Genomic DNA, 14,425 nt, shown 5'->3' with positions numbered 1-14,425 from the left:
GGGTCATAATTCCTGTCCTGAGTCCTCCACTCCCTCTGTTCCCACATCACCCCCACAGTCACGGCATCCCTGAGTCTCCCCAGGATGCCGGTCAGCAGGAACCTCCTCCCTGACCTCCCCACCTCCATTCTCACCCCTGCAGGCCGTCTCCTCAGGGGCTGCCTTTAGAGTAAGTCCAGCCCTTCTCCGTCCCCTGAGGATATGCCTGGCAGCTGCACCCCACTTTCCCCCTCCCTCCCCTTGGTCCCCAGCAGGCTCCTCTCAGGTTCTTGAACACCCCTAAACCTCTCCTATCTCGAGGTTTTGCACTGTTTCCTCTGCCTGGATCACATTTCCCATACATCTTCAGCCAGTGCCCTCTCGGCTTGGATGTCATCTCCTCTGAGAAGTCCTCCTTGACTTCCCTCCTCCTTCCCCTACTTGATCCCTCTCACAAAGTGCAGCTCATTTCTTTGCAAGCCATTATCACGCTCTGGCTGTAACTTGTGTACCATTCGTATCCCCGGCTAGGACATAAGCTCCTTGACACCAGAGGCCTGGCTGCCTCGTCCATGCTCCTGTCTCCAGCCTTGAGCAGGTGCCTGGCACTTTTTAGTGCTTCATAAGCATTGACTGAGTGAAGACTGAATGAATGGATTCTGGGACTCTCGAAGAAGCCCAGACCAGGATATTTTGCACCTTCTGAAAAGCATCTCCTGCAGAGGCAGCCTGTCCTCACTCAGAGCAGACACGGAGCCGGCTGTCCAGGGTCGGAATCACAGACTCCAGCTTGGCTGCTTCCCAGCTGGGTGACTGTGAACCACCTCTCCAGACCCTGGTTTCCACCTCTTTCTCTTATAATCATTTCACAGCCCTTGATCTATGCCAGGCCCCAACATTTGGTCCAGGCACACGCCATAAGTATTTATTGAGCACCTAGTAGGTACCGGGCTCTGTGCTTGGAGCTGGGGAGACAGCTGTGAACAAAACAGGCAGAAACTGTCCTCAGCACACGGATCTGCTGCTGAGATGTGACATTCTCATGCTTTATAATTTTCCATTTTAAGTAATTTCCAAGAACTTGATTTCAGTAAAGTTCATTTTAAAATAATTATTGCTCTTTCCATTTATCAGACGAGGAAACTGAGGCATTGAGTGATTACGGACCTGGGCCAGGTCCCACAGCTAGGAAGTGGCCAGGAGGGATTTGAACCCAGGCCCTGCAGCTCCAGCCCCCATGGGGCTAATGGCACCCAGCCCTGGGGTTGCTGGAGAGTCTCAAGTTAAGATGGATGAGGTGCCCAGCACAGCACCAGGCACGTGGTGAGCGCACATCCAGCTGTTCTGCTGGGAACATCACCATCCTCCCATCATTGCTGTTACTGGGGTCTGTATGGCGAGGCACCTGCAGCCCGCAGGCCTCCCTGACCGCATGCGTGTCCCTCTCTCTCCCCAGATGCGAGCCCCGCGGGCCTCCCTCTGACCTGTCGCTGAAGCACGCCCCCCGCCCCAGGCCCAGCATGCGCCTGTCGGTGCGGAGGGCGCTGCTGGCAGCTGGCTTCGCCCTGGCCCTGGTGCTGGCGGTCCAGCTGGGGCAGCAGGTGCTGGAGTGCCGGGCGGTGCTGGGGGGCCCGCTGGGCCCCCGACGGACCATGCAGCCGGAGCAGGAGGACCTGGTGATGGTGGGCATGGACCACGTGGAGTACCGCTACAGCAAGGCCATGCCGCTTATCTTCGTGGGGGGCGTGCCCCGGAGCGGCACCACGCTGATGCGCGCCATGCTGGACGCCCACCCCGAGGTGCGCTGCGGCGAGGAGACCCGCATCATTCCCCGCGTGCTGGCCATGCGCCAGGCCTGGTCCAAGTCCGGCCGGGAGAAGCTGCGGCTGGACGAGGCGGGCGTGACGGACGAGGTGCTGGACGCCGCCATGCAGGCCTTTATCCTGGAGGTGATCGCCAAGCACGGTGAGCCGGCCCGCGTCCTCTGCAACAAGGACCCCTTCACGCTCAAGTCGTCCGTCTACTTGTCGCGCCTGTTCCCCAACTCCAAGTTCCTGCTGATGGTGCGGGATGGCCGGGCCTCCGTGCACTCCATGATCACCCGCAAGGTCACCATCGCCGGCTTCGACCTCAGCAGCTACCGCGACTGCCTCACCAAGTGGAACAAGGCCATCGAGGTGATGTACGCCCAGTGCATGGAGGTGGGCAAGGACAAGTGCCTGCCCGTGTACTACGAGCAGCTGGTGCTGCACCCCCGGCGCTCCCTCAAGCTCATCCTCGACTTCCTCGGCATCGCCTGGAGCGATGCCGTCCTGCACCACGAGGACCTCATCGGCAAGCCCGGGGGCGTCTCCCTGTCCAAGTGAGTGGCGCCCCCGCCCTCCACTCAGACCCCTGATCCTGGAGTCAGAGGCACTCGGTGGGCAGGTCAGCCCTGCCTCTCCATGCTGTGTGGCCTTGGGCAAGTCACTGTGCCTCTCGGAGCCTCCTCTGTCGTCATGGAGACGATCTGAGAAGAGAGGGGTTAAGAGCAGAACCTTGAGCCAGATCTCCTACCTCATAGCTCTGTGGTGTTGACCAAGCCACTGTACCTCTCTGAGCCTCAGCCTCTTGATCACTCCTTTCTTTTCTGAGAGAAGCGGCCAACTTTGAATATGCTTTGTAGTCAGCCATCGTGGGTAAAGGCTGTATAGGTCAAGGTTGAGAGCCTAGATTCTGGAACCAGGCTGTCTGGGTTCGAGTCCCAGCTCTGCCACTTCTTAGCTGTGTGACCTTGAGCAAGCGATTCAGCCTCTCTGTGCTTCTAGTTCCTCATTTGCAGCGTGGGGGTACAGTCTCCACACGCTGTTCACAAGTGTGAACATCAAATAGGTTAATACCCAAAAAATGGGTTCATAACATCTAAAGTTAGGTGCTGTAAGTCCCAGTATCAGCAGTTTAGTGCTGACCTGGCTTTTACTGGAGTACGCATCGGCCTCGCCAGTGCCTTCATTTATTGAGTGCCTGCTGTGGAGCCAGCACTGAATTAAGCCCCCAACAATCATTATCCCTTTAATCCCCATAGCAAGCTAGGGCATATTTGCTGCACTTATCCCCATTTTACAGATGAAGAAACTGAGCCTCGGAAGAAGTTACTGGCCTAAGGCCACATAGCTAGCAAAGTGTGGTGTCGGGATTTGCACCCAGGTCTGCTGGACTCTAGGGCGTGGATGCATCCTCCCTCCCCCTTCTGTCCCTCGCTCTCTGCCTTTTTCTTTTGGGGAGGCCATCCCTCTCCGGAGACCCAGAGCACTGGAATGGTGCAGGACCAGAGTGAGTCGGGCCATCTTTGTCTCCAGCCTGGTCTGGTACAAGCACCCCCAAGAGCCCAGTGGAAGGGTGGTCCTTCCCGGGACAACGCCTCTCCTTTCTTTCATGGCTGGACCCTCCTAGGCTCCATCCCCTGGAGCTCCTGAGCCCTGAGCTGAGCTGGGAGCTGACAGCAGCTCTCCCCTGGCAGTGAAGTGTCCATGGGCTGGGTCCTCCGGCCTTTTGGTGCTGGAGCCAGGATTTTGTCAATCATCATGACGAAACATCAGATTACCAAAGGAATGCATTCTGATTGTAGGAAGTTGGGGAAATACATAAAACAAGGAAGAAAAACAACCCATGGTCCCACCACCCAGATTTTGGTGTGTGACCTGCTGGTCCTTGGTCAGGGCATCTTCATAAAACCAGAAGCCTGCTGATCATGTGATTCTGTAACCTTTCTTCACTTTGTAGTTGGGGCCACTTGCCCATGGCCCCCAGCACTCTGCTGCGACATCATTTTGAAGGGCTCCATAATACTCCGCCACATGATCCCCGTATTCTATTTAACTTCTCCTGTTGTCGGATAGTTTGGTTACTGACTGGCTCCCATCCGTGTTCTGTGACGCGTCTAGGTGATTTCCGTCTCATAAAGTCCTGGAGACACAAGGCTGGTGGCAAAGGCCGTGTACCTGTTTGATCATGGCGGGTAGGTTCTCTGTGAATGTCTTTGCAGCGAGCATTTTGCTGTAAAAGATAAAATAATTGGTTGACTGGCAGCGTTGATTTCATGACCCTAGAAAATGATAACATGTCAGTTTCGGCAGCTCCTTCAGCAAGCTCAGTCATCCCTCCTCACCTGTCAAAACCGAAAATGTACTGAGCTGTGGCACGTAGAAAAGGGGCAGCTTGCCAGTTCACAGTGGTCTTCGAGAGCATCAGTGATCGATTCGTCAGTGATTCGATTTAGCTAATTTAGAAACATCGGCTTGCTCTCTCCTGCCGTCTTCACCAGCTTTATCACACAGTGTTAGGAGTTGGAAACCAAAGAAGAATCAAGCTCTTTTATCCCCTCAAAAGGAAGTGGTTACCTGATTCCTGACGAGTGTGAGCGTCTGGAAAATGGTGAAAATTCTAACAGAACCTGGCCTACATTAGCTCCCTGAAGGATTTGCAGAAACTGATCTGTTACCATTTTCTAGTCTAAGGTGTCAGCCAGTTATTTTATCTTTTATGGCAAAATGGCCTTGCGGCCAACCAGGGTGGGATGAAACTGCTTATGGCAAAGATGTTTACAGAAAAGCTACTTAGAGCTGTATTTGGGATTTTTGGCACCCTGGTTAGAGTTGAGCTTTAAATCCGGGTCTGCAGACTCCAAATCTGTGTTTTTCCCACCAGTCCGCACCCTTTCACCCTCCCCAGTCCCCTCCTTCTTTTGCTACGTCTGTTTGTTTCTGCTTCTTCTTTCCCACATTATCTCTTAGTTGGATGGAAACATCTAGAAGTAGGTCTTCCATCCTAGGAGTTCCCCAGCCCCCATCCTGTAAAGCTTCCGAAGTATAATTGGTAAGATCTTCGTGGTTCAGATGCCCTGTTCTATGGGAGAATAAAAAAGCGTGCAGAAGATGATGGTGGTTCTGTTCTAAGAGCAAAACACTAAAAACAGTCTAACTGCCCGTCTTTAGGGGAATGGAAAAAGAATGAGGTACTGAGTGAGGGGAAAAAACCCTACAAACCAATACTATATATAGCATATAATTTCTGGGTTTATTTTTTATTTTTTTGGAGCAGAGAAAGGTTTATTACTGGGCCGAGCAAGCAGAATGGGTAACTAATGCTCAAAACCCCCAGACTCCCTGAAGGGTTAATTTCTGGTTTTAAATCTGCAAACAAAACCATAGACTTGCAGTGGAGGGGATGGCTCAAGTGGTAGAGCGTATGCTTAGCATGCGAAAAGTCCTGGGTTCAAGCCCCAGTACATCCATTAAAATAAATAAACAGAAAACCTAATTACCTCCCATTCCAAAAAAAACAAACAAACAGATTTTCTATATATACATGTGCAGGAGAGGGAGAGAGAGTTACCACTTACAGAGACCTTACAATGTACTAGATACTCTTATCAGTACTCAGTTACTACCCAGAACAGCCCAGTGAGGTAGGTACTGGTTATGAGTCCCATTCCATAGATGAGGAAACAGGCTCAGAGAGGTTTAGCCACTCTCCCAAGGCCACCCAGCCCGGCTTGGTACAGTTGGCATTTGCACCGAGGTAGTCTGGCCCCTGAGTCTGCACTTAGCCGCTCGACTTTTAAAAGCACAGAAAACCGATTGAAAGGATGTGTTCCAGAATGCTCAGGTCAGGTCCCTGTGGGGAGCTGATGGACTCAGAGTGATGACCACGGGGACTCTGAACTTTGCCATTAGTGTTTTATAAATATTTCTCAAGAACAAAATACCCATCCCAGTCATATAAATCAAACGTTATTTTAAAAAAGGCAGAGAGGTGAAGGAAGCAGAATTTTAGCACCACCAGTGTGCACTGCCCAGCGCTTTCTGCCAGCTTCCCACTGCTTGCTCTTCTCCCCATTGCACAGAGCAGGTATGATGAGGCCAAGTAACTTGCCCACATTCTTAAAGTTGATGACGGCCAAGCGGTCTGGGGGCCAGGTCCCCCCAAACTGTTCTGCCCAAGCACCATCTGGGTCTGCCCCTGCCCCATCCAGCCTGTCCTCTCTCCCCAGGATTGAGCGATCCACAGACCAGGTCATCAAACCCGTGAACCTGGAAGCTCTCTCCAAGTGGACCGGCCACATCCCCAGGGATGTGATGAGGGACATGGCCCAGATCGCCCCCATGCTGGCTCGGCTCGGCTACGACCCCTATGCAAACCCACCCAACTACGGCAATCCTGACCCCATTGTCGTCAACAACACACACCGGGTGAGTCCACCTGCATGCCTGGAGATGCGCTCTGGGGGTGCAGCAGGGGTGGAGGCTCTGGCGACCTGAGAAAACATTTAGTCTCTGATTCCTAAGCAGCTGGCTTGTTTCTATGTCATGGGCATGGGGAATCGTGTGACTGCTTGTATTTCCATTTTTGCCTGAGCCACAAGGAAGCTCAAAACCAACTGGCAGTCTGTCTCTCATTCTCTGTAGCGTCTAATAGCAGGCCCATTTGTGCACCGATTTCATCCTCTTTCTCTCCTCTGATTTACTCTTTCCGTCCTGTTTCCCTGGCCGTTTGTTCATCTGTTTGTAAAGCATTTTAAGACTGGGTGTAAATAAATCAACACTTGGTCCCGTTCTTGCCCCCAGGAGGTTTAATGCTGATTTCGCAGACAAATGTGAGCTTCTGACAGTTTGAAGTGCTTTCTAAGTTCCCCTGAGTGTAGGTGGTCAAGAGGAAATGACTTTGAGAAGATGTTTTTGAAGCAGAGAAGTAGGTGCTGGGTTCTGACTTCCTCAGAGACACGAAGTTAATGAAAATATCTGAAAATGGGACCCAGGCCTGAGGAAGAGCCCTTCTAGCCTTAGTTAGTAAGATCTGGTGTTTTAATTTAAGCTAAAGCTTGACATTTCTGAACACATGGTGAATTTAGAAAGCAAAGTGTTCTTTATTTTTTTTTTAATTGCACTAAAATTTTTTATTGCAGTAGCATATTAGTTTCAGGTGTGCAAGATAACAACTTGATATTTGTATGCACGGCAAAGCGATCATCATGATGAGCCTAGTTACCCTCTGTCACCAGAGTTCCCAAATACGCACTACAGTATTATTAACTGTAGTCACCGTGCTGTACTTTACAACCCTGTGGCTCAATTTTTTTATGGCTGGAGAGTTGTGGCCTCTTGACCCCCTTCACCTGTTTCCCCTCCCTCCCAACTCACTGGTTCTTGTACTGAATCATTCAATTCTCAGTACCTTCATTAAAAAGTTAATTATATAAATAAACAAACCTAATCCCCCCCAAATAAACCCAAACAGATAAAACAAAACAAAAGAAATATGACTAGTGAGATGTGATGAGTCCAAATTGAAAGGTGCTATATATTAAGTGTGAAACACACACTGGGTTTTGAAATCCTTGTACCCCCCCCCCCCATAAGAAAGCATGCAAAATTTCTCATTCATCATATTGATTACGTAGGGGAAGGAAGACTTCTCCCTTTTTCTTTTCTAGGTTCTTTGGCTGGCCTGATAATTAAATTGACATAAGACAGATTCACAGGAAGGAAAACAAATTTAATATCGTACAGACAATTAAAATATGAGATTCAACAGAAGTGATCAAAGCAGGCATCTTTTATACCTTTCAGACAAAGAAACAGTACGTTTGTGAAGAACTGATAAGACAAAAAAAATTTGGGCTTGGGGTGGTAAATTAGTGAAGAATAACAAGGTTTGTTTACGCAGCCTTCTCGGCCCAGAATTCTCCATCCCTGGTGATAAGGATGCCTGTCTCCCATGCAGGAGGGAAGTCTTCCATGGGGGAGATTTATTTCCTGCTCTGAGAGCCACAAAGGAGGGTTAGAGTATCCTTCTTACAGCGGCTGTTTCAAAATAATTAATAATGCCAAAATGGTAGATTTGGGGGCGACCTGCCCTGAACCCCATCAATTACATGTTAAAGTTTTAATACTTTAGATACAGCAGGATAAATTTTTAAATATCACTAGAATTCATTTCACCTATTTCTTTCTCTTTTTTTAATGTGGCTACTAGAAAATGTAAAATTACAGAGTCGTTTCACATTCCATTCCATTGGACAGCGCTGGTCTATCCGGTGCCTTGTATTTGGGAGAGAGTGGGAAGGCCTGGAGTTTTCTGGTTCCTACCTCAGGGCCTTTGCCCTAGCTGTGTCCTCTGCCTGGAATGCTCCTTCAGAGCTCAGCCTGGCGGGTTTTCCTTGTCCCTCAAGTCTCAGCTCAAAGGTCACCTGTTCTAAGAGCCCTGTTTTGACCACAGACTTAAAAGAGCTCCCCCCCGCCAAATCATGCCCAGTCGCATCCCTTTGTCTTCCTCCCCTCCTAGCACTTCCCATGGTTTGACGTTCTTGTTTATTTGTGTTTATTGCTGCTTGTGGATCGTCCGCCTCCTCCCTACTCTAGAATGGAAGCTCCAGGAGAGTGGAAATTTTAATTGTCTAGTTAATGTTGTGCCCCCCAGAGCTTAGAATAATGCCTGGAATAAGAAGGGTCAATGAATGTTTGTTGGATGGATGCATGGATGAGTAGATGGATAGATGGATGGGTGGTAGGTTGGGTGGATAGATGGATGGGTAGGTGTGGGTGGGTGGGTGGATGGATGGAGGGATGGAAGGATGGATGGATGGATAGGAAGGTGGGTAGATGTATAGATGGAAGGATGGATGGATGCGTGGATGGACAGGTGGAAAAGTTGGGTGGGTGGATGGATGGATGGGTAGATGGATGGAGGGAGGGATGGGTGGGTGGGTAGGTAGATGGATGGATGGGTAGATGGATGGTTGGGTGGGTAGATGGATGGAGGAATGGATGGGTGGGTGGATGGATGGATGGATGGAAGGATGGATAGGTTGGGTGGGTGGATAGATGGAGGGGTGGAGGGATGGATGGATAGGAAGGTGGGTAGATGTATAGATGGAAGGATGGATGGATGGGTGGATGGATAGATGGAAAAGTTAGGTGGGTGGATGGATGGATGGAAGGATGGATGTATGGGAGAGTGGATGGATGGGTGGATAGGTGTGGAAGTGATGGACTGAATTTTATTTTTGGATTATTTCCATGACAGTGATTTTTTTCCCCTCTTTCCTAGGTCTTGAAAGGGGACTATAAAACACCAGCCAATCTGAAGGGATATTTTCAGGTTAGAAACCCCCGGGGGGATTCTGAATCCGGTTTAGCCCTTGTCCAGTAGCTTGCTGTATGCCCTTGTATACTTAACTTCTGTAAGGTGGCTGATGGGTTCCCCATCAGAATATTGGGTGGGGGTGGGAGTGGGGCCAGAGGCTCTTAAGTGTCTGAGCTACCTGGGCCATATCTCAGCAGCCCTTCCACCCAGGCCCCTTCCTTCACCCTGTCCCTGGGCTTGAAAGCAGTTGGAGGGGCTTGGTGGGGACTTTCTGTCAAACTTTGTCACGGGCCTTAAATTCAACCTCATTTAAAGTGGCAGTTCCCGAATCACCCAGTGCAAAAATTTCATCAGTACAAAAAAATGAGGGTCATGTGAGGCGGGTCTGTATGGGAATGTAGACATAATACACTCCTGTGTCCCCACACATCCCCACGGCCTGGCGTCCCCGTGTCTGTGGGAGGCTGTGCTTGAATCTTGTCGAGAAGAACTGCTCCCTGGACCGCCATTATAGCCATACGCCTTTTGCTGCCAAAGTGCTCCTTTCTAAATGAAGAGGTGGCACTCAAATCAGGAGTTTCAGTGTGTCTGTGTATTTAACTTGGCAAATGAAGAGTGTGCCACAATCCGCAGTTTAATCATCAGACTCGCGAAGTCACATGGCTGGGGTCCTGCACATCTTGATTCTCTGGGGGATGAGTCCGCACTCCCTTTGTGGGAATCAGAAACCCATCTCTTGCCACTGTGAAAAACTGTTGCCAGAATTAGTCAGTGCTAATTTGTTATTTGTTTTGACCGGAAAGATGATGTAACAGGAACAACAGACAGAAGTGCGGTGAGGGCAATTAGCCACCATCTAAAACGCTTCTCATTTTTACACGTATTTTCTTGCCCACCCGGGTACACGTTTGCATTCGTTCTAATCCTATTGCACGAGCTGCTTGGTTTTGCTTTCCTTCTGTTTTTCCGTCTTTGGGGTTTCCCTGTTATTTCAGATGCATAGTATTCTCTGGAACGCATTATTTGCCACCAATTATTTAACTGTTGCCCTAAGATCATTTGCAATTTTGGCAGTATGGCGAATGATGTCACGTACCTATCACCCTGATTTTGCCCCTCTTCTGTGGAGCGAGGGCTGGGGAAGCCCTTTAATGAATCTTTCCCGTAGAATACGTTTTTAAGGCGTGGAATCAGTGGCTGGCAGGGTCCAGATCTTTTTGAGTCTCTTGAACTCCGAGGCTAAAATTGTTTTACAAAAGAGTTGGACCAGTTTACACTCTCCTGCACTATCTGGTGTATTCAAGATGTCTAGCTGGCCTGACTGGTTTTTGCTCTATTAGGTGCAAAATATAATGGGAATGGGGTATGCTCTGTCATCAGCACTCCCACCCTCAGGAGAGCTGCCTCGCAAATTACCTCGAACCCCTACTTTCCACCCTCATCTGTCCCCCACTGGGCACGTGACCTCATTCAGGGTATTGCAAAAATTGGAAACAGTCTTAGGACAACAGTTGAGTAATGGTGGTGCTTATGTCCTACAGAATACTGTGTAGCCATCCAAAATGGTAATCGTGAAACCCCAAAGGTGGGGCAACAGGGAGCAAGCAAAACAAAGCAGCTCACACGTTAGAATCTCAACTCACGCAAAAATGTCTGCTCAAGCCTTATAAACGCCACACGCCCTCTCCCTTCCAGGTCTTTGCTGTTCCCTCTGCCAGGAATGCTTTTCCACCCAGATCTGTGCATGCCTAGCCTCAGTTTCAGTTTTAAGATCTTTGCTTATGGGGTGTTTTCCAGCACCAACAACCAACTCTCTCATTCTCTGGATACCAACTGGGTGTTGCATGATTCAGTTCAGTTCTGACACGGATTCCCAGAGAGAGCGTCTGACCCCACAGGTTGAGGACCCAGTGCCACAAGACTGTCCCCACTTCAGATGCCTGGGCCTACCCACATTTCTGCCTGGCCAGCCACATATCTGGGGGTGCCCGACCACCCCCCACCACAAGTTTGATAATTGGCTAGAACAATTCAGTACTCAGGAAAACACTTCACTTCCTAGATTATCGGTCTATCATAAGGGCTGTATATTTCCAGGAGGGCCAAGTGGCAGGGATGCAGTGTGGGGTGGGGGATGGGGGAAGGCGCAGGGCCTCCAGGCCCTCTCTGCCTGTACCACCCTCCCAGCGCCTCCATGAGTTCCCCAATCCCGAAGCTCTCCAGACCCCGTCGTTCAGGGACTTTTGAGGCGGTTTCATTCAGTAGGTGTGACTGATTAAGTCATCGGCCATCGGTTATTGATCTCCAGCCCCTCTCCCTTCCCCAGAGGTTGGGGTTGGTGGGGGAGGAGGGGAGCATGGAAATTTCCAACCCTTTGATATGCCTTGGCCTTTCTGGTGCCAGGAGGGGGCTGCCCAGCCACCAGTCATCTCATTTGTATACCAAAGATGCTTTTTATCACTCAGGAGATTCCAAGAGTTCTAGGAGCTTTGTGCCAGGAACCCAGGGCAAAGATCAAACGTGTGGTTTTCATCACACCGCAGCTTAAATGTCATCCCCTGGTAGTGGCCTTGCCCAACCGCTGTGTCTGAAGTAGCCTGGGACCAGTCACTCATATCAGCCCACAGTATTGCCTGGACTTGATGGCATCCTGTGTATATGTCTGCTGAGCAGTCTCTCCCCGCCACGGTATAAGCTGCATGAGACCAGGACGGGGTCTGTCGTGTTCACAGGAGCCCCAGCACCTGGCACATAGTACGCGTGCAGTAGATACTCGATGAGGCAGTGTGCCCAACTCAGTGATGCGGAGGGCACCCCCACCTGGCCCTGACCCGTGCTCTGTGTGTTGTCTTTCTCCAGGTGAACCAGAACAGTACCTCCTCCCACTTAGGAAACTCATGATTTCCAGGTAGGTTTGTGGACTTTGCTGGGGCTCCGGCCACTTCTGAGCCCAGGGGCCACTTACTCCCGAAAAGCTCCCTGGGGGAGGAGCGGCCACCAAGGTGGGCTGACCCAGCCCCATCCGGAGGTTTCCATGGTGACAGCCTATTTATAGAATCAAGGCTTAGTCTCTGAGCTCTGAATCAGGAGTGGGGGCAGGGATCAACACTGAACCAACCAGAAGAAGGTTTGCCTGGCACTGGGGAGGGGGGACGGAGGACCAGTGTGACAGGGGGCTTCTAGAACCATTTTGCACAGAATGCTGTCTGCCAAGCCAGCCTCTATAATCAGCATCGGCTTCGCCCAGAGCAATTAATGTTCTAATCACAGTCACAAGCAGTTCTGGTCTAAGAACAGCCCAGACTGCATTGGGCCAGGTGTTCCTCCCGGGTTACTCATTTAACCCTCAGCATCCCTGGGAGGTGGATGACATGACTTTCCCATTTTATGGGGGAGAAAACCAAAGCCCAGAGAAGGCCTTTGACTTGCCCAAGGCCACACAGCCACCAAAGGGCAGAATTCCCTCCACAAGTCATCTCCCTCAGGATTTGCTTTTAATAAGCAAATGTTAAGTGCATATTTATCCATCCCTTTTTGGCTAAGGGGTAGGGAAACAGGTTCTGAACTTGGGAAGTCAAAGATTTAAGAACTCACTCCAGACTTCTCTTGGCCTCTGTTTTCCCCATCTGGAGAATGGGTTCTTACCTTCAAGGGTGGTTGTAATGAAGTGAGCCCAGGTGGGAGTGCTGGGCCCCTGCTGTGGACGTGGGCACTGGAGTTAAGGCTCCAACGAGTGAGCTCACTTCCTCACGCCCCACCAGCCTCTCTGATCAGGTGCAAGCAAACCTGGGGGACTCAGAGAGGCCAGAACCAACCTGCCGGGGTATTTTCCCTATTCTTTTAAGCTGTAAAAGAGCTTCTAGCCTCAAGTTTATTTTTAGTTCCTTTATCTTGTTTTTTTTTTTTTTTAAGTAAATAGCATATTTAAAATTTTTTCTTGAAATCCACTTTGCACCAGCTCACAAGGCTGGAGATGCTAAGTCACTGTCATCATTGGGGTTTCCTGTCTCAAGCTGTGCTGAGATCCAGGACTTCTGTTTCATTCCAAAGAAAGGGTTCCTCACATTGAAAGCAGCCTTTTTCCATGTGTCTCCCCAGCTCAGTTCCCCTCACTCCTGCAGATTCATTAGTCCAACCCTGAACCTTCTCGTTGACAGAAGCCAGATATATTCTTTGCTTTACCGTTAAAATGAGGTATCATGGACAGGGTGCTTTGGCTAGTCCCTGGTAGAGAATTGCCCTTGAACAAAGGCTGCCCCTTCCCTGGACTCCAAAAAGTCACTGGCACTTTTCACATAATCATTGCCATTTGCTCTTCGTAAATCAGAAAAGTGTGTCTTTGAGGTCAAGTGGCAGCAGGTTGAGGGGTGGGTAAGAACCCAAGAAATGTATTTAAATCTAAATTCTCTCCAACCCTCTGGGATGGAATAGAAAATCTCACAAGCTCATGTGAATGCATGAAGACCTTCCCTTCTGTAATCACACGTATAAATATAAAAGCTCTATTTCGGAATTGTTACTCTGGGCCTAACGCCTGTTTTTCTCCCCTCTCAGATCTCTGCAAATGGCTTTGTTGCCGGAAGAGAAGAAACTTTGCATTCGAGTGGAAATCGGACCTCTAATCCAAGCATATTGCTTGCTATTAATCGCCAAATCAGGACTGCTCGTGAGAAACGTATTTGCATATATTTGCAAAAAGCTGAACATTGAAAACTTAACCTTAAAACACTCTATCTTAGGACAATCCGGGGTAGAGAAGCAACAGTGTGGAAGAGCTCGGCTTTTGAAACTTAGATATTTTATATGTTTCCCCCTCGAGAACTTTTTCTTTTGAAGAAAGGGATTTGCCATCCTCCTTAATTTGCAGGACCACTGTGGTGGCTTTGTTTGCTGGGACAAGGCCCACCACCCGTGCCTCTCCCATTAACCCTTAACTTTTGAATTCAGAGAATCTATTTAAGAATTTAATATATGAGGCTTTCTTTGATTCCTCCTCAGTTCTACTCAGTTTCACAGAGGAAAAAATATATATATTATTTGAATCAACTGAACAGGGACTCATTTATCGGTGCCTTGCTTTACAGAGCGAGTAGATTTTTTTCCCTCCGTGTTGAGTTTTGTCAGGTGGATTGATGGTGAACCAAGGCTGGAGAACAGGTCCACGCAGGGCACAGCTGAACTCCTGTGTCGAGGATCCCCAAGACCACCCTTGGGGGAAACGATTTGCTAAAAGACTCAACAGATCTCAGAAAACCAGTTGGACTCATGGTTACAGTTCATTACGGTGAAAGGATATAGATAAAAGTCAGCAAGGGAAAAAGGC

At 49.6% G+C, this 14,425-nt stretch overlaps 1 protein-coding gene across 5 annotated transcripts in view; it reads left to right on the top strand.

Annotated features, from left to right (window-relative positions):
- TPST2 (tyrosylprotein sulfotransferase 2) overlaps positions 1-14,153 on the top strand; it is a 47,780-nt gene extending 33,627 nt beyond the window's left edge. For 4 of the 5 annotated variants that reach the window (XM_074355869.1, XM_074355867.1, XM_074355866.1 and 1 more), the window contains 5 exons: positions 1,436-2,341; positions 6,011-6,209; positions 9,067-9,117; positions 11,962-12,010; positions 13,657-14,153. In XM_074355869.1, the coding sequence (XP_074211970.1) occupies positions 1,500-2,341; positions 6,011-6,209; positions 9,067-9,117; positions 11,962-12,003 (1,134 nt within the window). In that variant the 5' untranslated portion in view covers positions 1,436-1,499 and the 3' untranslated portion in view covers positions 12,004-12,010; positions 13,657-14,153. Of the gene's footprint in view, positions 1-1,129; positions 1,303-1,435; positions 2,342-6,010; positions 6,210-9,066; positions 9,118-11,961; positions 12,011-13,656 lie in introns of those variants that run through there. The other variant, XM_074355865.1, reaches the window with a different exon arrangement.
- The last annotated feature ends 272 nt before the right edge of the window (positions 14,154-14,425 follow it).

The sequence above is a fragment of the Camelus bactrianus genome, chromosome 32 (assembly GCF_048773025.1).
Source record: "Camelus bactrianus isolate YW-2024 breed Bactrian camel chromosome 32, ASM4877302v1, whole genome shotgun sequence".
Taxonomy (NCBI): Eukaryota; Metazoa; Chordata; class Mammalia; order Artiodactyla; family Camelidae; genus Camelus; species Camelus bactrianus.
Note: the sequence above shows the minus strand (reverse complement) of the source record. Positions and strands in the feature narration are given on the sequence as shown.